At 41.9% G+C, this 25,732-nt stretch overlaps 1 protein-coding gene and 1 non-coding gene across 2 annotated transcripts in view; both read left to right on the top strand.

The window, feature by feature from the left end:
* NPSR1 (neuropeptide S receptor 1) overlaps window positions 1–25,732 on the top strand; it is a 152,609-nt gene that overhangs the window by 117,298 nt on the left and 9,579 nt on the right. The window contains 3 exon segments of the mRNA XM_059073969.1: window positions 4,700–4,897; window positions 10,251–10,254; window positions 15,491–15,567. Coding sequence (XP_058929952.1) covers window positions 4,700–4,897; window positions 10,251–10,254; window positions 15,491–15,567 — 279 coding nt within the window.
* Window positions 12,648–12,754, top strand: LOC131763131 (U6 spliceosomal RNA). The gene has a single exon (XR_009337530.1). It is a non-coding gene; the product is annotated as a U6 spliceosomal RNA (small nuclear RNA).

Here is a 25,732-nt window from a genome sequence, read left to right as displayed (position 1 = left end):
CCACTTTCTTCTCCTCTTCCACGTCCTCTCCAACTTCATGTCTGATTGTCCAAAAAGATGTAGAAAAGAAAGTTTGGGTGCCTGGGAAAATGCTGATGGCTTCTATGGATGGCCAAGAGCCACTAGGAAAGGTGCTTTGCTAGGCCTACTTTGTGACCGTTTACCTTGATGCTGACGCTGCCAGGTTTGTTTGTTTTGTTTTTTTAAGAGCAGTGTCAACACGCATACCTATCCAAACTAATGAACACTCCCACTTCTACTTGCTTATTTTCCAGAAACAAGCACCTTGCCCTCCTTACCCTAAAACCATGAAAATAATTGGAAAGATGTTTTTTGTTTGATTTTTTTTTTTTGCGGTATGCGGACCTCTCACTGTTGTGGCCTCTCCCGTTGCAGAGCACAGGCTCCGGACGCGCAGGCTCAGCGGCCATGGCTCACGGGCCCAGCCGCTCCGCGGCATGTGGGATCTTCCCGGACCGGGGCACGAACCCGTGTCCCCTGCATCGGCAGGCGGACTCCCAACCACTGCGCCACCAGGGAAGCCCGGAAAGATGTTTTAATTTATAATTATAATAGAAACAAGGAAAACCCTCTTTGATCCAGAGATAGCAAAGAATCCCTGAAAGAAGGAAGCAGATGGGTCAGAGGCAAGACTGAAACCACACAACCCACAATACACACAGATGATGATGCAGCAATATGGCAGAGGTCTTCCTAAATAGATCGTGTAAGTGTCCAGAGCAAGAAGGACTCAAGGAAACTGGCAGGATGATTCCAGGAGTGCAATGAGGACATTTAATCACAGCACATCTCCCTTCCCACTGCTCTTCCCCTTCCCAGGTGTGCAGGAGGGATGGAGGTCTCTGCTTCCAAGTAGTGGAGATATTGGATTTGAAGAAACAGGTCCTGGGAAGCAATGACAGCTTGGAGGGATGGTGGGTACCTAGTCACAGGACTAATTGTCTGTTACTCCGCCCACAGGCAGAGCCCACTTACCTCTTTAACCCCCAAAAGCAAATAACAAGCCAACCTACTACACTTTCCCAAACAGGCTGTGAAAATGATAAAATGAAGAACCTAATAGGAAACCTTGCCTACAAAAACGAGGTGCAATCAAATATCACAAAAAATGTGACAAAAGCCAAACTGTGGAAAATAGACAATACGTTTAAAATACCATTCTGCAGAATTTACAGCTAAGGAAGCAAAGTTAATAGCACAAGCAGAACTTTAGAATAAGTAGAATCAATGTCATCAGATACTACTAAATACATCAGGCAGTACTGACACAGATACTTTGAATGGCAACTTAATAATATCTAATAAAGTATAAAATGTGCAGCCTTTTGACACAGAAATTCTACTTCTTGGTATCTTCTCTGGACAAATACTCACATGTGTGCATGCACACGCACGTGTTGTGTGTTGCAGCATTGCTTAGAATAGCAGGAATTCAGTGCTAACCTTGGTGTCCCTCAATGGAGGCAAGGCTAGCATCCTATGTAGAAGTTTCAGTAGCTTAGGTTCATTGATTGTATACTATGTGCTATTCATGATTCTAAACTCTTTACATATGTTAAATACTTTAATCCTCACAACAGCTGTGTGATGTAAATTCTACTATTTGAATCTTAATCTGGGCAATTACAATTCAAAGAGTTAAAGTAGTTTGCCCAAGGTCACACAGCTTGTAGGTGCAGAGGCAGGATTTGAACCAGATGGTCTGGGTTCAGTTTAGGTGTCCTTGATTACTGTCTCTAGTGAGGAGGTGGTAGAGCCATGGAGAGTAATATGCATTGACATGAAAATATCTATATCACATATTGAGTAATAAAAACAACATACATGCAGTATGCATACTGTATGATAACATAATTGTAAAGAAAAACTGAAAACAATGCTAGATATTGTGTACAGACAGAGAGAAGAGTGTGTGAGAACGCAAGAAAAAGTGAGGTCTCAGAATAATAAACAACTGCCTGCAAAAATGCACACCAACTAGTCCCCACCTCTGAGGATGGGAGCTGGACTCTCCATAGAGAACACAGGGACTTACATGCCTTTAGGGAATTTTTATACCAGAAGCATATCAGTGTGTTGTGTGCAATTGAAAGTAATTTTAAGATCAAATTTATACCTGTTTCTCAGTTTTTTTGTAGGTTGTGTGAGTGTAGGAAGCTGTTCAATTTGCACAAAGCTTTCCAGACAGTATCATGCTCTAGCATCATCTCCGGCAGAGAAGGATGCAGGGGAGGGGACGAGGGTAAATAGGAGAGACACATTTTATGATATATGTATGCAAAAGTGTGATGCTCTTACTCAGCCAACCACTTATTTACGTCCTGCAGGCTCTGGGAAGGATTGCATTTGGTGTACAAAAAGACACCCACACCAGAGTATTTCAAGGCAAAGAAATAGGAGTAAAGTGAACATAAGTATAAGAAAACATATGAGGGGTGTCCCAGGACACTTGCTGGAGGTCGAGGCTTTGGGAACCACAGTCAAGAGGGAAACATGGTCAGTTACATGTCTCACCACCGTATTCATTAGATAAAAATTAACCAACTGTTTAGCTTATGGGAAATATGACTGGTTCTGGGAGATACTGCGCAATATTATAAATCATGTCCTCAATTACAGGAAAGGCAGGAATGAATATTATAGTGTTCTTTAAAAGATGTAAAGCAATTTACTTCCTCACTATAAAATTAATAGACGCTTCATTTAGGGCACTTGGAAAATAATCATCTCTAATAGCTTCAGGGAAAGATGCAAGCTTGGAAACAGAAATTAGCCATTTTCCCTTCCTCTGCCCAATCCTAACTGAAGTCATGGAAGAAGCCTGCAAATAGGATGAGACCTGCAGCTGGGATGGGAGCCAAGGAAAGACACCATCCAAAGACCAGAAACTTCAAGGAATTCCCAGCACACAGGGAGCAGATTAAATATTAACAAGGATGCCAAGCCCCCTAGGAAAGCTGCATGGCCTTGCAGGAAGTTGAAAAGACCCACACGGTTATAGGATGTGGTCGTTGGTGGAACAGGGTGTAAGAAGGTCCAGAGAACCCTGGGCTAGAGTCATCTTGCTGCTCCAGGACGTTGGAATGTAAGGGCAGCTGTGAGGGGCAGGGAAAGAGATTCCCCACAGAGCAGCACAGAAAATGGAGCCAGTGGAAGCCAGGAGGAACTCTCCCATGGCTGAGCAAGCACATGGCAATGGTAACAAAACCAAGGGAAGGAGAGCAGAAATGGAGGGGGAGGGGCACATTTTTACTGATGTTTTATTGCTTTTTATTAAAGTGGTAATTTCCTTAGCCAGCAACTCCAGAGGAGTTGTCAGTTTTAAAGCTCTTTAGTAAAAATAACTGTGAGAATAATTAGAAAAACACCAACCCATAATGAAGAGAGATATATAGTGCCAGGTATGAAAATATAAAACTTTGATAATTATAACAATATGATACTGGAACCTATCTAAAGCATATAGAATACCAAATCAGTTAGAAAAGAATGAATTTGCCAGTGTATGGTGTTAGAATAGCTGTCTAGCCATTAAAAAAAAAAATAGATCACTACATGTCACAGTTAATTACAAAGTAAATTCCAATTGGATTGAAAAAGCAAAAATTTTAAACATAAGAGGGTATGGATATGGGTAAAACTTTCATCATTTTGGTGAGGAAAATATCTTTCTAGGAAAGAAATCTTGCAGTTCTTTAGTAGTCAAAAAGATCATTTCTATATATCGTTCATTTATTTGTCGCTTTGTTTCTTAAAAATTTCTCATAATTTTTTTATGTCCTTTGCCCATTTTTCAATTGGTGTGATCTTATTTCTTTGCCAGAGTTCTTTATAAGAAGGATATTAGCCCTTTGCTTGTCATATACAAATATTTCCTATTTGACATGTTGCTTTTTAAGTATGTTTACAATGTTTACTATTTATAAATAATTTTAAAAATTTTATTTAGTAAAAACTATTTTTATCTCCCTTATAGTTTCTGCTAATTGAAGAACTGCAAGATTAAACATTTGGATAGGAGATCTTACCAACAAGATAACTAGACTAAGAGGAAGAATCCTCAGTGTTGGGCGACTATAAGGAAAACGACACTTCTGTACACTTCCAGTGGGAGCCATAAATTGTAGACACTTTGGGGGAAAGTTAGCTATATTTGCCCAAATCCCTTGTTCCTTTAAATGAAAGAAGGCTACTTAACGTTTGGCAAACAGCTTTCAAACACTGTCACAGTGCTTCACAGTGCTAGGTACAAGAGAAGGATGACAGACAGACCAAAGGTCCCATCCCTGCCTTTGTGGATGGGCAAAGTCCAAGAGACAAGCATTCGCACAGCAACCTATCAAATGTATGCAGTACGAACTGAGCTCCACAGTACTTTAGGAATGGATGCATCAGCATCTCAATCAAGCAGGTAAATCGGGGAAGAAAAAGAGGAGAAATTGGGGAACACTGACCTTATGCCAGGCAGTATTCTAGCTTCTGTGTAAGCATACTCTTTTTAATCCCTGCATCAGCCTTAGATGCTGGTCCTATTATCCCCATTTTATGCATGAGGAAACTGAGGCTCTGAGAGTTCCAGAATCCCTCTTCCACCATGATATTTTTCCACACTAGATGCCAAGCATGCTCCCGAAGGATGTTTCCAGATGCCCAAGCATCCCTCTCTTTCTCTGAGCAGAAAAGCAGGCCAAGGTCCTCAGCGTGATTGCCTAGAGCCTCTCTTTCCTGTTCTCCATTCCCACCCTTATCATATTTGGGAAAAGGAAACTCTCCAATGGTGAAGTGCAGTGCTGGGCCCTGTGGCCCGATGACTCCTACTGGACCCCATGCATGACCATCATGGCCTTCCTGGTGTATTTCATCCCCCTGACAACAGGTAAGAGGCCAGCAGGCCAGACCCATACAGGAGCTTTCCCGGTTCACCAACTGCTGCTCTCCTCCCTTACAGGTCACTCATTGCTCCTCGTGTCCTTTGGGGAACGGGCTAGGTGACAAGATTCTATCTAAAGCTGCTATGTGCTAAGCTCAACTCCTCCAAAGTGGGATAAAGAGGAGGGAACTAACATTTTCTGAGTATGTGCTGTGGGGCAGGCATTGTACCAAGTGGTTTACATTGATCTCATCAACCACACTACAACTCTATGAAATAACTATTATCCCCATCTTATAAATGATAAAACTCAAACTCAGAGAGGTTAAGGAACTTACCCAACATTGTGCAGGATTTAACCCCAGGCTTGTCTGATTCCGTATCCTGTTCTTTCTTCTATATCATGCAACCTTTCAAATATAAGACGTAGGACCAGTTTCAGAGATCTTATAATCGAAAAGACAGACACACTTGAAACAAAACTGAGCAAAAAAATGCAATACACACAAACATATGCTAGACAATGTATGCAATGAGGTCAAATAATGGCAGGGAACACTTCTTGGAAGCATCCTTTGAAGGAAGGAAGGCAGGCTTCAGATAGGAGAAGGGGACGGTGGAGAGAAAGCAGTTTCCCTGGTAACCGGGGGTCAGAGTGCGTATGGTGACAGGAAAGGACAGGCAGGCAGTGCCAATGGAAAAGAAGTTGGCAATAAGCTCTTTCTGGATGGGGTGAGACTCAATTGTGAAGGGCCTTAGGAACCAAGCCAGAGTATGTTCCCTTTGTCCTGCAGCCAATGGTGGGCCAAAGATGGTCTTTCAACAAAGAAGACCACAACCACCTGGACAAAGCAGGGTCTCCCTTGGTCACATGGCAGGATCATCTCTGAAAGAGTGGCTCTGCACAGGTGGATGGGATCAGGAATTGCAGGGAGATACCTGGCATGTTGAGTATGTATATGGGTCTTCCTCATCCTGCACCTTCTGACTGTCCCCAAGCCTGCCATCGAGTGTCACGTAATTCGTCCTGGGCAAAGGAAGATCAGCCTTTGGGTTTCAATAGTATAAATAATGCTGTGATAAAAATCTTTGTACTTAAAATTATTCATGAGTCTCTGATTATTTCCTCAGAACTCATTCGAATGGAATTGCTAGATCACAGATGATGCTCATTTTAAGACTTTTGATGCATATGCATAAACTGCCCTATTAAAAAATGTGTATTCCTGCCAACAGCAAACAAGAGCTCTCATTTTTCCTCCCCTGACCCAGAGGAAGGTGGTATCATTTCTTTATTAAGTTTTTGCTGACCACAGAGGTTTAGAAAGGTATCTCATTGTTTCAATATGCATTTCTTAGATTAAGTGGTTGGGTATTTTTCAAGTGTTTTCTGACATTATAGGAATCTCTTGTTCTTGCTCTTTGTTCGTCTTTAGTCCCTTAAGATACTAAAGCTGGAAAAATGTTATCCACCACATAGTCCAGCCCCTAAACTTTTCATGAGTAAACTTAGGGCTAAAAGAAGCAAAATGACTTGCTCTCCATCAGCAGCAGAGGTTGAGCTGGACAGGAGCAGAGTGATTCCCACAGTTAGCCCCTCAGCCTTACTGAGATTGGATATTGTCCAGTAGTCTCTGCTGAATCTACAAGTTAACATCTATATTGTATTTCAACTTACTGCTCTCCTCTCCACCAAGCTGAATCTGGGGGGAAACCTGAAGGGAAGATGAAGGTTATTTAGACAGTCAATCAAAGGCAAGTAACAGCCACATTAAAAGAAGCCCATGGAAGAGGAAAGAGGCCAGTTGCAGCAGTAAGAAAGTATTTGGAAGGAAGTGACTCATGCCGTCACAGGCAACTGACACGTCAATTTCGGTGGCAGCAAATGTCCCTGCTTCTCTCCTGATTAATTTCCTATCAGCTCCTGAAATCAGTCAAAATCCCTGCTCAGCAGGGCTGATGCAGCCGTGAACCACATGCTCCCAACGTGCTATCTGGCCAGATCCCTCATGCAGGGCTTTCACTGTCTGAAATTTCCCCCATTAATTCGAGCTGCCTCTTCTTCTCCTCCAACTTGCCTACGGCCCAACTTGTGCATTTTTGTAGTGTCCTTGGAAAATGCAAAGTCTAATTTAATGATTAAAGGGGATGATTTCAAAATCACTCAGCCCTTGTCAGACAAAGGCCTCAGTAAATCCTGCTGCTTGCTCCTTTCTTCCAGCTGGGGTAGAACCATGAAAATTCAGAGTGACCTTGCTCTGTCTGTCCTTGAGCTTCCCTGGAGCATTTCCTACCTACTCAGTCATCATCTTCTCTCTTCCTCTTCCATGGTCAGGCTTCTGTGGGAGAGAAAGCTTCTCTCTGGGGGATGCAGCATAGCAACTCCCCACTTCTTGAACCAAGACCAGGCCCAGATGGAGTTTTGTGAAGAATTTGTTTGCCAGCTAGTCGAGGGATAAGTTGCTATAATTTCATCTCTCTCAGAGCTAAAGCTCAACTCTTTTTTTGTTGTTGTTGTTTTTCTTAATCACACTTTGGTACCCTGAGCTTGATTCTGTTGCTAGTGACTCTTTCAGATAAGGTTAAATTCTTAATTTCAAGATTGAGTAGACAAACGAAACAACACAAATAAGGTGTTCATGCTCTTTATTAACCATGCCTCATGCTTTATTGTCCCTCATGCATGATACATTTATATACAGATATATATATACATATATATGTATATTCTTATCAAATTGATAGGCAAAAATACATATATACTATTGTTTTAATTTGCATTTCTTTCATCACAGATGAGGTTGAACACAGTTTATATGTTCGTTATTATTTTTGTTTTTTAAGTAAATTACCTATTCGTATTCTTTTACCCATTTTTCTCCATTTTATTTTATTTTCTCTATTCTCTCTCTTTCGAGATTTTTTTATATAAAAACTTGTCTTGTTTTTATACGATTAGGATATTTCCCTAGTTTGTCCCTAGTTTGCCTTTTCATTTTGAATGTGATTTTATTTTTCTTTCAGTTAATAACACTGACATAATTAAGGAGAGAAATCATGAATACCTAAATTAGAAAGTCAAATGACTCGAGTTAAAAAAAGAATCATAGGAAAGCACTTTGCAAAACTTTATATAAATGCATGTGAAAATATGAATGAAATGTATATGGCTTTTCTGTAATATATAAGCATTTTATATTTTAGTGTATTCACATCTACACACAATTTTCTTTACATTTTTTCATCTCTTTTCTTTCTTAGGAAATTGTCCCTTTCACAAACTTATCTATACTTTAACATTTTAATGATTTATAATTTTAATTATTTGAAAATAATTTCAGTGTTGAGAGCATGTTAAAATAGCACCTTAAAATATTTTTTATTTGATTTTGATGTTTAATTTGATTTTTATGTAATATGAATTAGAGATCTAAGTTAAATTTTTTTTTTTGTTCTGTTTTTTGTTTTTTTTGTGGTACGTGGGCCTCTCACGGTTGTGGACCCTCCTGTTGTGGAGCACAGGCTCCAGACACGCAGGCTCAGCGGCCATGGCTCACAGGCCTATCTGCTCCATGGCATGTGGGATCTTCCCGGACCGGGGAACGAACCCATGTCCCCTGCATCGGCAGGCGGACTCGCAACCAGTGCGCCACCAGGGAAGCCCTAATGCTGGGTCATTTGTCCCAATATCACTTACTGAATGATTTATCTTTTCTCTACGGTATGAAATGGTAATTTTATCATATGCATATTTATATTATAAATGCTCTTATTGTTTCTGAGCTTTCTATTCCCTTCACTTTATTCTGTTTTTATTTTCTCTATTCTCTATCTTTAGAGAATTCTTTATGCAATAAACTTTTTCTTTTTTAATATATTGCAAAAATTTCCCTAGTTTGTCATTTGTTTCTTCACTTTGAATATGGTTTCATTTTGTTTCCAGTTTGTAGTGATTGACATAATTAAGAAAAGGAGAAAACACACAAATAACTAAGTTAGTGGTTTTTCTGCCCCTAACACCACATTGTTTCCATTACTGTAGCTTTATATACATTTAATATCTGCTAAGACAGATCTCTGGTCCTTTTCAGATTCCGTGGCTATTCCTGGAGAAGCTGCTCACACACTCTCCTTGCACGCACTACTGCAGCCAGAACAAGCCACCTCTTGTTTCTGGGACACCCCACACTCCTCTCACCCCTGGGCTTTTGTGCACATCATTCCTTATGCCTGAACACTCCTCCAGACTCACCCTGCCTTGCTTCTGGCAAAATGATTCACATTCTTTCTGTCTCATTTCAAATACCAACCCCACACAGAGCTGCCCCTGCCAATCCTAGGCCGCATCCCGCCTCAGCTTGTCCGTGTTGCCATTAAGGCTTCACGGGAGAGTCACTGCCTGCTAGTGTGGCTACATTTCTTGAGTACATGGACTCTTGTCTCTTCATCTCTAGACTCCAAACCCAGCACATAACGGACACTTCATAAATGTTTGATTAAATAAACAATGCAGACCTGACTGATGAACTTCATCAACCAGACAGAAGTGTCATGTCACTCCATCTCTGTCTCTCTCTCTCTCACACACATAGACACACACACCCTTAGTATGGAAATTTCTGGTTATTTAGTGCCTAGATCAGTTTCTGGCATATGGTAGATACTCCATAAATATATGCGAAAGGAAAGAAGGAAGGAAGAAAGGCAGAGAGGGAGGGAAAGAGAGGAAGGAAGGAGTTGTATTATCAGTGGCAAACTGTCATGAGAGCTGTGTATGGATAAAGATTTAGCTGTTCTGTCATTAATTAAATCAGGCTCCCAAGACTTGAAACCACAGTGACTGACAATAAAGGCAGTACACTGTTTTTCTGGGTCAACTCAACTCCTGTTGTTTCAAAATTTACATGACACAACTGTTTAACTGTTGCTGGGAAAGGTTTATAACCTTGCTGTAATTGTTTTACTTTAGCTATGGTTATTTTCTTGCTACCTAATTGATTTCTCATTCTCCTATCACTTTTACTCTGTGAGACAAAGGTAGAGGCTTAAAAGATCCAGAGCTGACAATTGCAAAGGGATAAGAGGAAGAAAGCACGTTTGTCATGGAGCACTGATTTATGTTACACGAAAAAAAAAAAAACCCATCTTGTTTTGCTTGGGGAAAGGGGAACAGACTGTGGGAAAGCCCCAAGATGAGGTCAGTACAGTTCTATGGACTACAAGGCCATGGTGGGTAAAAGGGCCCAAGATCCTAGCCAGCGCTGTCCATGACATGAAGTCCAAGGCCAAGGTTGGATGACCCATTGCATCAGTGAAGGAAGTGACACCCTATATATTTTTACCTGAGGGGTGGCAAGAGTTAGGTCTTTTGAAAAAGCCATTATCACTAGCCTGCCAGGTTATGGTAGATGCTTGTGTTTGAATTTCCCATATCCATTCCACTCTAAGCCACTCAAGGCAACCTCTCCCCTTGGCACGTGAATGGTTCAGGAAGGGCCACGTCATCCAATTCTAGCCAATGAAATGTGAGCTCTTTGAAGAGCTTTTGGAAAGATTTCCCCGTTCTAAGCAACAAAAGAGTATGAAATGAAAAATAAAAATCTTCCTTCCACTTCTGCCCTGTCCCCCTCCTCAGAAGTAGCACTGTTAAGAATTTCTTATATACCAGCGGTCCCCAACCTTTTTGGCACCAGGCACCAGTTTTGTGGAAGGCAATTTTTCCATGGGCAGGGGTGGGGGGGATGGGGGAATGGGGAGGGAGGGGATGGTTTGGGCAGAATTGCAAGCGATGGGGAGTGACAGATGAAGCTTCACTCCCTCACCTGCCACTCACCTTCCACTGTGCGGCCTGGCTCCTAACAAGCCATGCACCACTACCGGTCCATGGCCCTGGGGTTGGGGACCCCTGCTATATACCCTTCCAGGACTGTTCAATTCATATACCAGCATATACACATGTATAGAAACAAATTATACACACTGAACAATGTCTGATCTTTGAAAAAACATGTTAATCAATCATTTTACTTTCCTGTTTAGAGCCATTCAGTGGACTTCCATTGTTTCAGGATAAAGTACAAGACCTCTAACCCTGCACTAAAGGCCATGTGTGATTTGGTTCTTGCCTCACTCTCCATCCTTATCTTAAGGCACACAAGCTACCTTACTCACCATGCTTCAGCCATGCTGGCCTTCTCTAAGTTCTTCAAATGCACATGATCCCTCCTGTTTCAGCGACTTTGCATATGCTGTTCTCTCTGCCTGAATGATCATCCTCTTTTGCATTTAAAAAATCAATTTTATCCTTCAGATCTTAGCTGAAATTTCACCTCCTCTGGGAAGGCTTCCATGACCCCCAGAACAAGTCAAGTCTTCTATTATATACTCTTGTATCTCCCTATATTTTATCTTCATAGCATTAGTATTAGTGAAATTAACTAATAAAGGGGAGAGACACTTTGGGTCAGGGGGCATCCTTAAGCCCCTGCTGGGAGAAGAGTAAAAAGGATCGTGCTAAGTGAAGCATCAGCTCCACCTACTCCCCCTCCCTGTGCTTGGCCTCTAATGAGAACTTCAGAGAACAACCGGACATCATCCTCAGGCCCCCAAATGAGGCAAAGGTGGAGGAAGAGATGGAGTCTGTGGCTCCAAGACTGTGATGAGCATCCTTCAAGCCCCCAGGCCTGTGCTGAGTCCTGCAGCATTTGTGAAGGGGGCACATTCAGTCTGAGTGGAATGCTTTCCATGTGTTTTGAGGACAGAGAGAATTTTTGTTCTGTTTCCTGACACTCCTCATACACAATCCAGAAGCAAGACTCAGGAACTGGCCTCAGGCATCCTCTTAAGTACTTAATGCCACTTGAAAGGTCTTCCTCTGGCTTGGACTCTCACATTCTCCCACCGCCAGGAGCTGCCTTCATGAAGGTAATGAAGGAAAATGGGTCTGTGACTGGACTGTCTTCCATAAAATCAAGAAATAAACCAGCCAGTTGCAGGGAAGAGGTATTTTGCTCAATCTTAGTGACCCTTAGGTTTTCAGATTTCTAGGAAACTTGAAGAAAAACTATACCTGCTTAGGGAGTGGAGATAAAGAAAAGACATGGAAGAAGTTGACCCAAAAGAATGGAGGTGCTATTCCTCAGCTCTGTTTCTGAGAATGGGCTATTTCTAGGTCTGCTTGATCTTTAAGATTCAACTGCCATAGACAAAATTCAGCGTGCCTAGTGTTACACCAGCATGGAAGCCCCAAGGAAGGGGCAGCTAACTGTCACTGAAGAACAGAGGCAGCTCAGAAAGGTTTCACAGCAAAGTGATATATGGAGGATGGGCTAAAAAAAATAAATGTATTTTCAAGAAGAAAGGAAAGCAGACACAGAGAAATGGAAGACGGTGGATCTCACATTCACCCAAAGTCAACCACATACTAAGCATGGAATCGGGGTTAGTTTAGTTGGTTTCTCTTGTTGCCCACATGGAAAAAATGTGTTGAGAGACACTGGAGAGGGAGGGAGGCAGGATGATAATGATAGAGATGAAGAGAGCAGAGACAGATTGTGGGAGACTTTGGATGCCCTGCTTGAGAGACTGGATACCATCTTATAGGAAAGTGGAGGCACTGGAGGGTTTTTAAGCCAGGGAATGATGCTCTGTCCAAGAGCTCCAGTTCTGATGGCGGGAGGTGTGGGCATTCAAGATGCTAGCAGAGTGGAGGTGTTTAGAAGACTATGGCAAATAATCAGGCAAGAGATTATAAGGGGTGCTTGCTTTGGCAGCATGTATACTAAAATTAGAATGATACAGAGAAGATCAGTATGGCCCCTGCATAAGGATGACACACTAATTTGTGAAGTAATGCACACTTCTGTGTTTAATGGGTACAGAGTTTCAGTTGCGGAAGATGAGAAAGTTCTGGAGATGCATGATGGTGATAGTTGCACAGCAATGTCAGTGTACTTAATGCCACCAAACTATACACTTAAAAATGGATAAAATGGTAAATTTTATGTTATGTTTATTTTGCCACAATAAAAAAAATCATCAAAATGTCAATATTAAACAAAAAGAGATCATAAGGGTCCAAAGTGATAGTGAAGAGCAGGAATGGAGAGGAAGGTACAAGTGATGGAGACATTTTGAAGGACAGTCCATAGAACTTGTTGATTCATTAGATGAAAGAAATCAGCAAGAAGAAGGAAGTGAATGTATTCAGAGTCCTCTCTGACGCATGACTGTCACACCCTGAGAAGTGTCTGGATTTGGGGAACAAGCTAAAGAGGCATCTTACTTATTAGTTTTCCTGGCTAACAGTAAAGCTGGTACTGGCTTTCCACCTGCCTGATTGATCCTAAGGAGATGAGGTGGGGGTGACTAAAGCCCAAACCCCTAACACATAAAATCTTTCTTAATTTTCCATTGTACATATGGTTTATGGTCAATAAATATGTGAATTATTGATCAATTAAGCCCCGGGGTTGCAATTGTAGTACACAATTAATGCTTGATGGTGGTTGTAATCTTTCCTTGTATTTCATTTCCCTGGGAAAAAGTTTCCCTGCTCTAACAAACATTCAACTTAGGGTAAAGAATAGACTCACTAGGGCTTCCCTGGTGGCGCAGTGGTTGAGAGTCCGCCTGCCGATGCAGGGGACACGGGTTCGTGCCCCGGTCCGGGAAGGTCCCACATGCCGTGGAGCGGCTGGGCCCGTGAGCCATGGCCGCAGAGCCTGTGCTCCGCAATGGGAGAGGCCACTACAGTGAGAGGCCCGTATACCGCAAAAAAAAAAAAAAAAAAAAAAAAGAATAGACTCACTAGCAGTTTTCTTTCTCATTTTTTCTTTAGTGTAGACAAACAATTTCCAGAAAAGTCCCTGGGCAGGTATATGAGAAGGAGTGAGGATGCTTCAAAAAGGCCCCAAGATTTCCTGGAACACTCAGAGGGGTTCTCTGAGCAGGGGAAAATCAATAAGGAGGGTTTTACCACAGCCATTAATTAAGGTATATTCTAAAGATCATTAAAAGCAATTAGTGCTTTGTCAGCTACTGCAAACTAGAACTCTGATTTTTTTTCAACCAAGTGATTCTCAAGAGGGAAGTTAGTGCAGTTTTAAAATGAAGAAGTGCTTTGTCTCAAAGTTTTTAGTTAAGGTTCTTAATAAATTAGAAATGTCAAATAACTAATTAAAGAAAGGCATGCATGTTTATATTTATCAAAGGGAACAAAGGATATAAAATTTCCTAATGCTTTTGAGTCATTAACAGTTTTTTTTTCCTTTTAGGTACAGATTATATCATGTAAAAGTAGGTGTGATATTATGTGAAAATTGGGGAAGAAAGAGAGGAAAGAAAATGGCATTTATTGAGCCTCTGCTAATTTTCAAGCCCTGTACATAGCACTTTAAATATTGTCACATTTGATCCCTATAAACCTCTTAAGAGGTTTGTATTACTACCTCGATTTGACAGTCTCAACTGAGGCCCAGTGTCTTAGTAGGTTCGGGCTGCTATAACAAAATATCACAGAGTAGGTGACTTCTAAACAACACAACTGTATTTCTCACAGTTCTGGAGGCTGGAAGTCTGAGATCAGGTTGCCAGTACATTTGGGTGAGGGCTGTCCTCCAGGTTGCAGACTTCTCCTTGTAGCCTCACATGGCAGAAGGGTCAAAAAAGTTCTGTGGGGTCTCCTCTTATAAAGGCACTAATCCCATTCATGAGGACTTCACCCTCCTTATGATCTAAGCACCTCCCAAAGGCCTTACCTCCTTATACCATCACATTGGGCATTAGGATTTCAACATGTAAATTGGGAGAGGAGAGGGACACAAACATTCCTCCTATTTCGCTCAGTGTATTAGTTATGTATTGTTGGGTAACATATTATCATGAACCTGGTGACTTAAGACATACACTTATTATCTCACAGTTTCTGTGGGTCAGGAGTCTGGACAGTTAACTGGGTCCTCTGCTTAGGCAAGGCAGCCATCAAGGTGTCTGCCAAGGCTGGGGTGTCACCAGAGGCTCAAATGAGGAAGGATCTTCCTCCAAGCTCCCCTGGGCTCCTGGCAGAATTGATTTCCTGGGGCTGTAGGATTCACAGCAACTTGCTTTTTCAAAGCTAGGAATACAGAGAGACACTAGCAAGACAGGTGCTACACAATTATGTAATCACAGACATTCCATCACTTTCACCCCAATGCATTGATTAGAAGCAAGTCACAGGTCCAGCCACACTCAAGGGGAAAGGATGACACAGTGATGTGAACACTCGAGGCGGGAATCATGGAGGCACATGAAAGCCTGTCTAAAATCAAGGTCATATAACCAGCAAGTAGTAGGGCTGGTTACAAATCTAAATCTTTCTGACCCCAAACAACACCTCTGACCACATGAGTTATCTTGGAGAAATCAGTTAACTTCACGAGGTCCAAGTCTCCTGGCTTACAAAAAAGAAGTAGCTGCCATCCACTGTGATTCTACAGAGGCAGGCAGACTGTGGTTGAGAGACCTCTGACTCCACACCTCACACTCAGGAAACTGGGAGTGGTCTTCACAGTATGAACCCAACAGACATTTTAATAGTATCTTTGGTCCTTTCTGCAGTGTCATCTAGGCCATTGTGATCAGAACTACTTGGGTCAAAAGCAAAGCCCATAAGACAGTGATTTCCAGCTGCTCAGGTAAGTCTCTCATCTGCATTACCCAACTCTTAGCTAATTTTGCTTCTGTACAGGTTTTCCTCTAGCAAATATGAGCTTGGGTTTTCTGGTTGTAACAAGCCTGCTCTGTTATATCAGGGCCCAGCTGGCTGGTTAGACCCCCGAAGGCTGTCCCGGGCAGGCTCTGCTTTCTCCACGTGGCTTCCCTAACAACTGAGGAAGGAGGACTTTGGGCCTGGCCAAGTTGTGCCAGCAGAGTCCTTCGAAGCAGCCTTTGAGCCAGGATCTGAGGGTCACCCTAGTCTGGCAGGTCTTGCAGAGGCCCCCTGGAGGACTCTGGGATGAAAAGAGAGGACAGTGCAGGGAGGAAGCCGCACATTCAGCAAAACATGAGGACAAATGTTTCTACTTGGCTTACATTTACAAGAAAACTGCCGTCTATCCACAGAACAGTCCTGGACCCTAGGACAGTCAAGGCATGGTTCATGCCTTCCCCACTGTCCCAGCACACCACCGCACAGCAGAATGAGCCTGAGGCTGCCAGCTACAACCCTTCCCCAAATCCTGCTTCAGTAAACCTTAATGCCGAGCACCACCTACACAATAGGTACTGAGACTTGGAACGCCACCCTGCTTCCCAGGCAGACATTGCTGGGCCTCTGAGGACAGCCTGGAGAGAACACAGCAAACCAACATGCCCGAAAGAGAAAGTGTTCCTGGGTGTCTAGTTACTTTAATGCGACTAGTTCTGAAGGAGGGGACCAGCTTTGCTCCCATGGAGCTTCCACACCTCCTCCCATTCCATGTACACACACAAATGCACACACTGAAACACCCAGTCTCACACACACACACACACACACACACACACACACACTTACACACCCATATGCACACACATATACATACTCACCCACATAGGCTCACACAAGGGCAGCAAGGTATAACACCAATCCCTGGAGTAAGAAGAGCTAATTTCTGTTCCAGATGTGCCACTAAGAGCTGTGCCACCTTGCAAAGTCATTTAACCTCTCTGGACTCCAAGGGGTTAAAATGAGGGGACAGATTAGATTCTCTCTAAGTCTTCCTCTTTTCAGACTTTCAGCTGTTACCTTTACTGGACCAAGACAGAGCTCGTTTTCCTCCACATTGAAGCTACTTCTTTTAGTGTAACCAAGAGAAGGTTAAGAAGTTCACTGTTGGGCACTAATAATCTGTATCCCTTTCCCTAGGAGAATTAGTAGAGATGTATAAGTCTTGGTGTCTTCATCTGAATTCAGTTCAATTCTGCTGTGTTCCAACACGTGTCAGGAGTGATCCAAAGGACCAAGAATGCTAAGGAGTAAATAGCATGGATCTTGACTATAGGAAGCCTACAATCTCGTGCACTGGGTCTCAGGCCTAGCTGAACAAGAGTGTTTCCCAGGGAGCTTTTCAAATGCACCAGTACCCAGAAACTGCTGCCTGAGAGATTCTGATTTACTTCATCTGGGGTGGGGTCTTGGCATCATTACTTTGGAAAAGCTCTTTGGATGATCTTAATGTGGATCCATGTTTGACAGCCTCTGGTCTAGTAGGAGACACTGTCACAGGCAGCTAACTTCCACTCTGAGTGACGAGTATAACCCGGAGGTGTTCACAGGCTACTGGGAAATTTTCCACCCATGAAGAATCTATCATTTGCTTGTGGCTCAGCACAGATCTTTGTGCCTCCCTCATGCTGGTCTAGTCTTTGCACTCTGGTTCTTCTAGAAGAACAAGAGTAATCAGAGGGGATAAACACAAATGCATTCATTTTATTCTTTTTTTTTTTTTTTTTTTTTTTTTTTTGGTGCTAGGTGGGCCTCTCACTGTTGTGGCCTCTCCCATTGCGGAGCACAGGCTCCGGACGAGCAGGCTCAGCGGCCATGGCTCACGGGCCCAGCCGCTCCACGGCATGTGGGATCTTCCCAGACCGGGGCACGAACCCGTGTCCCCTGCATCGGCAGGCGGATTCTCAACCACTGCGCCACCAGGGAAGCCCCATTTTATTCTTTGTGGGTGGCTGGAGATTGTCAAAGATCAGAATATTTGTCTGAAAAAAAAGAAGGATGAAGGCATCCTTCCTATATCAGATATCAAAGAAATACACCAAATAGTTGTTGAACAATCATAGAATTACATGAAAGGGGGAATAGAACAGGACAGAAACTCTAAAGGAAACCTAAGGTATTTAGGGTATGAGGAAGTAGTTCAGACTGATAGGAAAATAGAGATTGTTTGAAAATTAGCGTTGTTGAGAAAACTAACCAACTATTTGGAAATAGACGGATAGGTAAATAAATAAAAAGAAATACACATGATTGCTACCTTATATGCTATAAGGAAATAAACTTCTGATTAAGGGAAAGAAAAGAAAATATACAAATTATTGTTTATAATCAGGAAAAATTGAAAAAGGTATGAACATCCTACAATGAGGGATTAAGCATCTTAATTATACAGCCATACAATGAAATACTACAGCTCTAAAAATTATTGTATAGTATTCTTATTGCCTTAGAAAGATGTTTACGATGTATTAGATTAAGAAGGAGAAAGCTGTATGGTGTTGCCTTTATAAATGTGTGAATATATAATATACAATAGAATATATAAGTGCATGTACAGATAGATGATAACTGGATGGATAGATAGATAGAAAATGTCAGGGAGGACAAGTACTAAATGTTATAGTGATTATCTCTGAGTGGTAGAATCTTAGTTGATTTTTATTTTCTTCTTTTTTTTTTTTTTTTGTGCTTGGACACTGAGAGGTCCAACGCTGAGACTGTATACATATATTCATTTTGTAAAAGTTATCATCTATATTTTACACATGGAAATCATATTAATTTTTAAATTATACATATCTGTATAGATGTATAGATATATAGATATATCATTGCATTGCCTGGGGAGCTCTTCAAGTGAGTTGTCACTTAACAGAGTGCATGGCCCTAGTGTGATGGTGAACAGATCAAGTGTAGTGGGACCAGAGGGCTTTGGAAGGTCCAGAGCTTTGGGTTGGAAGGATGCATAGGGAAAAGGAGGATGTTTTAGTATGCACAGGCGCCACAACAATATACCACAGTGAGTGGCTTAAACAACAAATTTATTTTATCACAGTTTTAGAGACTCAAAACCCAAGATCAAGGTACCAGTCGGTTCTGTTCCCGGTAAGAGCTCTCTTCTTGGATTGCAGATGTCCACTACTGCCTTCTTGCTATCTCCTCAAATGGCAGAGAGGAGAGAGACAGGAAATCTTTCTAATGTCTCTTCTTATAAGGGCACTAATCCCATCATAGGGTTCCTGCTCTCGTGATCTCATCTAACTCTATTTCCCAAAGGCCCTATCTCCAAATACTATCACATTGGGGGTTAGGGCTTCAACTTATGAATTTTGTGGGGACACAAACATTCAGTCCATAACAGGGGAAGAGTCAGGAAAAAAAAAGAGATGGTGGAAAAAAACAAAGACCAACCAAATGAGAATAGACAAAAGCTATTTTTTCAAAGCTTGCTATAGCAAGGGAGTCAGCCACCATCACTAGTCTCTTGGCAGAAATACAAAAGCAGGCAGTGGAGTGAGAGAGACTCCAGTACGTCCTGACTGGTGGCTGTTGGCATGTGGAAGCTGTAAGTGCGCTGACTAGAAGCATGGCATCCTGTGTGATGGGTTAGGGGTGTGTATTTGGCTTTCTCAGGATGGCTTTAAGTAAAAAATAGGGGCAAATATTAAAGAAGCTGTCAGTCATTTATCAAGTCTTGGCTATTTGGGGTAGACTGTTACAGGGGTTCTTATTTGGCTTATGGACTGTGAGATAGAGACAGTGGTCTGACTTCCTCCCAGTCTGAGTTGCACATAGCAGGTTGGCTTCCTGGTCTGGTTACTGTAGATAATGGGTTGGTTTCCTGGGCTGGTTGCTGCAGAGTGTGGGTCAGAGTTCCATCTTAAATATGATCTGGCCACCATCCATTTGTTTGTTCAGTCTGTCAACACAGACTGATAAGACAGAGGGACAGACAGAGCACTTACTGTCAGCCACTTCTGGGTCCTTTCCATACTTTACCTCCCTGAATCCTTACAGAACCCTTAAAGGTGATATTATCATCTATCTTTTGCACATGGAAGACAGGCTCAAGGGTAAAGCAATTTGCTTGTTTTCATAGGTAGCGCATGACACAGCAGGATTCAAATGCACATATGATTGGCTAGAAAGCCTATGTTTTCTCCTCTACATCAAGCTCCCTCTCAGAAAGAAGGACACGACAGATAGGAAGGTGGTGAATTACTGAAAAAAGAGCTCAAACTAAAAACAAACAAACAAACCATTTTTTAAATTAAAAAACCCAAACAGGATTGTTGGCATGGCTGTCTTTCACCAGCCTCCCTGCTGTGCTTGGGCTTCAGAGCACTATTCCAGAGTCATCTCCCGAAGTGTTTTGTTTTGATATATTAAAAAATCTAAACGGTGACCTAATTTTGTTTAAGTAGGATGAAGTCTTCCTGTACTTTCAGATTTAAATCAGATTGCTTTAAACGCTTGTCCTGGGCTTCCCTGGTGGCGCAGTGGTTGAGAATCCGCCTGCCGATGCAGGGGACACGGGTTCGTGCCCCGGTCTGGGAAGATCCCACATGCCGCAGAGCAGCTAGGCCCGTGAGCCATGGCCGCTGGGCCTGCGCGTCCGGAGCCTGTGCTCCGCAACAGGAGAGGCCACGGCAGTGAGAGGCCCGCATACCGAAAAAAAACAAACAAACAAACAAAAAAAACGTTTGTCCTGTGATTTCTGCCAGTTTCAGGAGACTGCTGTGTCCTCCCTCCCTGTCCCTCTGAGTTCTTACCCCACTCTCTCACCTCCAACAGCTCTTCTGTTCCCTCTGATCCTGGTCCAATAAACCATGGAATTCACCTTATTTTCCTTAGGTTTGAGGTCATGAAAAGTTTCCACATTCTGTCAGCTACCCCACCACCCGGGGTATCTCCCACACCTTTTTTCTCAGCAGGCCTTTCACCACTGTGGTTGGGCCCCTGTCTCTCTCCAGAGTGCCCCATCTCTCCCTACTACTTGATTTTCCAGTCCTTGCACTCTTGGGTTTCCCCCATCCTCTAGTCTCTGAGATATTACAAAGCCGCATAGAGATCCATTTTCCCACTGATATACAGTATGCCATTACTCCTCCCCAAAGGTGGAAATGGCTACAGTCAGTTTTTATTCTTTAATACAAGTTTATATGTCCATCACACCTATTTTTTAGTTGTCTGTGTCTTTATATCAGAATCACTGACCCCTTTCTGGAATGAGGAGCAGGCAGATGGTGGTTTCAAAAGCCTGTATACTCTCTATATCTTATTCATAAGCAGAACTCACTTGGTTTTCTATCTGTCATTACAGCCAAGTAGCTCTGGAGTTGGCTGGTAAGTAGGATCTCCAGTGGTGTTAGTACCCCAGGATTACTGCTCATCAATGAGGGGACATAAGCACTGATTAGTGTGAACAGAAGCTCATTTCGTAAACACGGGCTGCAAATTCAAGTTTAAGAATCACTCTTCTTTCTGGCAAGTATGTCTATTTCTCCCCCTCAAAGGCTGACAGAAAGGAAAAGAAAGAACTATTTAATAAATGATATACGGACTTTCCCAAAAACAAGTGCATGGAAGGCGAGAGAATATGAGATTTCCAATCCCGTAGGTTATATCTTTCATAAATGAGCTTGCTCTTGATGCCAGGGGTGTTTACTCCTATAAAACAGAACATTTATTGCATGGGGGCAGGAGATGGGGGAGGTGCACCCATGAAATAGATGAAGTATAAGATACCTGATATAACTGAGTCTGTCCATTATGACTTGGAAGATGTGATGTGATCCATGCTATATCCAAAGTACATGTTTCCAATTAAATGGGGCAGAACAAGGTGAAGAAAAATCTTCGGATTAGGAACTGGGTTAGAGTCCTGTTCGCCTCTAACTAAATAAACTTGAAATAAGCCCACTGATTACCTTTCTTCATCAGTACATGAGAGTAAAATGGCTTCTTTGCAAACAACACCTTCAGCAAAAGACATAAAGAACTTTATGAAAAATATATACATATAGGGCTTCCCTGGTGGCGCAGTGGTTGAGAGTCCGCCTGCCGATGCAGGGGACACGGGTTCGTGCCCTGGTCTGGGAGAATCCCACATGCCGCAGAGCGGCTGAGCCCGTGAGCCATGGCCGCTGAGCCTGCGCGTCCGGAGCCTGTGCTCCGCAATGGGAGAGGCCACAACAGTGAGAGGCCTGCGTAACGCAAAAAAAAAAAAAAAGAAAAGAAAAAAATATATATATATACATATATAAATAAATGACACTTATAGCATGTTCGTGGATAGTAAGATTCAGTACCATAAAGATGTCAATTCTCCTCAAATGATCTACAGATTAATGCAGTTCCAATCCAAATTGAAATGGGATATTTTATTGAGCTTGACAAGCCAATTTAAAAACATACATGGAAATTTCAAGAGCCAAGAAAAAGCCATGAAGACAGTTCTGGAGAAGTAGAATAAGGTAGTAGAAGTTTACTGTACCAAATACTGATTTATCATAAAGTTAGAATGATTATAATAGAGTATGGTATTGACACTATTCAATAGAAAAATGGAAAATAAACAGCCCCCAAATAGACCTACACATATATGAGAACTTGATACATGTCAGAAGATCATAGGGAAAAAAATGAAATTGGAACTTCACCTCAATTCTTAGGCAAAATTACATTCCAGGAAATTATAGACTTAAATGTGAAATGTAAGACTTTTAAAAATTTTTAAAGAAAATGTAGGGTGTTATTTTTATGACATTAGAATAAAGGAATTCTTAAACGAGATACAAGACACAAGGTACATTAAACCAAAAAACTGATGGATAAATTTGACTCTATTTATATTTAAAAGTCAAGCCCAAAAGTGGGAGAAGCTATTTGCAACACGTAATCTGGGAAAACGCATGAAGAATGTATGAAGAACTCTTAAAAATCAATCAAATATATTTTTTAAAAAGATAAATAGAAGAAAAATGAGCAAGGCACAAACAGACATTTCACAGGAGGGAAAAGAGAAATAGCCAAAAATAAGATTCTCAGCCTCACTGATAAATCAGGAAAGTGCACATTTAAACTTCAATTAGATACAATTTTCCACTCACAGGACTGGTAAAAATTTTGAAGTCTCTTATTTCTAAGTATTGACAAAGATATAAACCTCATGGTTCATCTGGCAATATCATTCCTAAAAAACTTAGTAGACTTCTGATTTATTTGCTTCCAGTCAGTTTCACATGCCAGCAATCATATTCAAAAAGTCTTTCTGAAAAGAATTCTCAGGTCTGGCTTGTTTCTTTGCTTCCTCATCCAATCCCTTTCCCCTAACTGAATAGAAGCTAGCTTGAGGCCATCTGAAACAATAGGTGGGAGGTCACATCCTTAGACTGATCTTCCCCTCATTGCTGGTTTAAACTCCTCACTGTAATAATTGAATTTGGGTTCAGGCTTCATCGGCACAAGACCTGCACGCTCAGAAGGTATACACATTCGCATTTTCATTTTGTACCCGGCCACGCAAAGTATATAGCTGGTGCTACGAGGGGCTAGGAGCAACTGACCCTTGCAACTCTACAAGATCCCAAATTTTAGGACATTCTTTTAACTTCCTTTCATTTTTGTTCATAAACCAACCAACTCTTGTCTGAGTTCATCTCTTTTTTCTAATACTTTGCTAAACACAGCTGGTTGCAATCAACACACACTATTAACATTATGTTTATCAACTGTGGAGCTAATTTTGTGTCAACTTGATTGCCCTAGACAGATAGCTGGCAAAACATTATTCCTAGGTGTGTCTGGAGTGCATTCCTGGAAGCATTTGAATCTGTAGACTACGTAAAGAAGATTGTCCTTACCTGACTAAGTAAAGCCAGTGAGAATCATCCAATCCACTGAAGGCTTGAATAGAATAAAAAGGCAAAGCACGTGTAAATTTGCTCAAGCTGGGACATCCATCTTGTCCTGCTCTCGTGCATCAGCATTTCTGATTCTTGGGACTTCAGACTAGGATTTAGAGATTTACACCATTGGTTGCCTGTTTCTCCAGCATTTGGACTTAGACTTATACCATCATCTCCCCTGGTATTTCTCCCATGAAAATGCCTTTGGTTTTGGGCTGAATTATACCACCAGCTTTCCTGGTTCTCCAGCTTGCAGACAGCAGATTCTGGGATTTCTCAGCCTCCATAACTGCATGAGTCAATTTCTATTACAAATTTCCACATATATATATCCTATTGGTTCTGTTTCTCTGGAGAGTCCTAACTCCACACCACCCTTGTACCCTCCCTGGGGGTCCAGTCTCAGTAGGCACACAATCTGCCTTCCCAATCATCATATATAACAGTTCTATCCAATGCATCGCTAGTGTCCCAGCTTTCCCTATCAGTTTCCTTATTACCTGCTGCCTGCTCACTAGGCCAATGCCACGTTTTAGGTTTGTGTTATGATAGCGCTGCATATGAAGCACCAATTTCAGCTTTAGTTAAGGAAACTCTAGCAGCTATACCAGAGAAACCCCCAAATACAGAAGCCTTAAAATAGAAGTTTGTTTCTTGTTCAATTAAAGTCCAATTAACAGTAAAGGTCAAAGGGATGGATACACAGTCATTCAGAAACTTGAGCAGATGGAGATTCTACCACTCTTAACAGATGGCTGCTAAGGTATTGCTTAGCATCAGCATCCAGCAGTCTGGGGAGGGGGGAAGAGAGAGCGAAGGATTACTCAGGGGGTTTATCTGAGCCAGGCCTGGGAATGGTACATATGGACTCTTCCCATGTTCCTAGAGGCAGAACTTAGTCACATGACTACCTCCTGCTGAAAGGGAGACTGGGAAATGTAGTCTCTCTGTGTGTCCTGGGGGCAAAGAAAGGATTTGGTGGATAGCTAACCTGTCTCTGCCACGATTATTTTAGGTCTGTCAGGGTTCCTGGTTTTGCCTGAGCTGAGGCACTGAGGAACAGAAAAGGCTGTGAGTTAGGTAAGTTAGGTCATACCTCCTCATATCTAGCTATGACCTCCTATAAAAAACAAAAGGAAGTGGCCAAAGTCCTGCAGCTAAGCAGATGAGATATAACATGCTAAAAATAGTTAACGTTCAGGTTATATTCGTAGATAAAGAGGTCATCAATGATCAAAAATTGAAAATGAATTTTAAGTTTAAAAATTTTAGAAATCAGGCAATCAGGCATAACTGTTAAAATGTTTAATTTTTAAAATAAACCTGAAGTACATAAAGTTCCCGACATATGAAAAAATATTTATTTAAAAATATTAACCAGGTAGTCTTCCTTGTTAACAAACAAATCACCTGGACTCATTGTAGGTCCATTGTAGGTCCCCTCCACCCACCAGGAATAAATTCTGCTTCACTTAAATCCCTAGATACCAACTGCTCCCCCTTCATGGGCTCAGCACACAAGAAAAATGGGTTCCCAGTGACTCTGCAAGGGTCATGAAGCATAGGGAAGGTAAGGAGCAGGAACTGGCCACTTGGAGACTAAACCTCCAGCGTGGGCCCCCACTAGGGATGCATCCTTGAACTGAGACAGCCTAAGGCAACATGCTGCTTTCAGTCCCGATTCTAATTGACCCACCGCCTCTAGGCTACCCGCTATTAATGCACAGTGACAGCTGAATTTAACTGTTTTTCTGGCTCCAGCTCAGCCCCGAGGCCTGAGTAGAAATAATCCTTTTATCTCCCAATAAAGGAGAATACTGGGATTTTATAGCTCAGCTCACTTTGAAGAGCCATCTTAGGAGCTGGAGGCTTTGCATTTCCTAGAGTGGTCAGAGTAAATATGCTTTTCACTGATCTCATTGGGAGTTCGAAGGGCAGGAGTTGATTATATTGTCACCCATTTGCTCTGTGGAAAGTACTGCAAGTTTCCATTTTAAGCAGATTTCAGAGCACAAATGTCATTCTCGAGAAGTTTTCTGAAAAACCAACTAAGTCTTCAGAGCCATACTGTTCAGGAGCCAGCTGTTAGTCCAGCAAATGGAGATACTTTGAAAAGATACAATTTTTAAAAAATAAATTTATTAATTTTATTTATTTTAAAATTTTTGGCTGCATTGGGTCTTT

This window comes from Kogia breviceps, chromosome 9, assembly GCF_026419965.1.
Source record: "Kogia breviceps isolate mKogBre1 chromosome 9, mKogBre1 haplotype 1, whole genome shotgun sequence".
Classification (NCBI taxonomy): domain Eukaryota; kingdom Metazoa; phylum Chordata; class Mammalia; order Artiodactyla; family Physeteridae; genus Kogia; species Kogia breviceps.
This window is presented reverse-complemented; position numbering and strand designations above follow the sequence as displayed.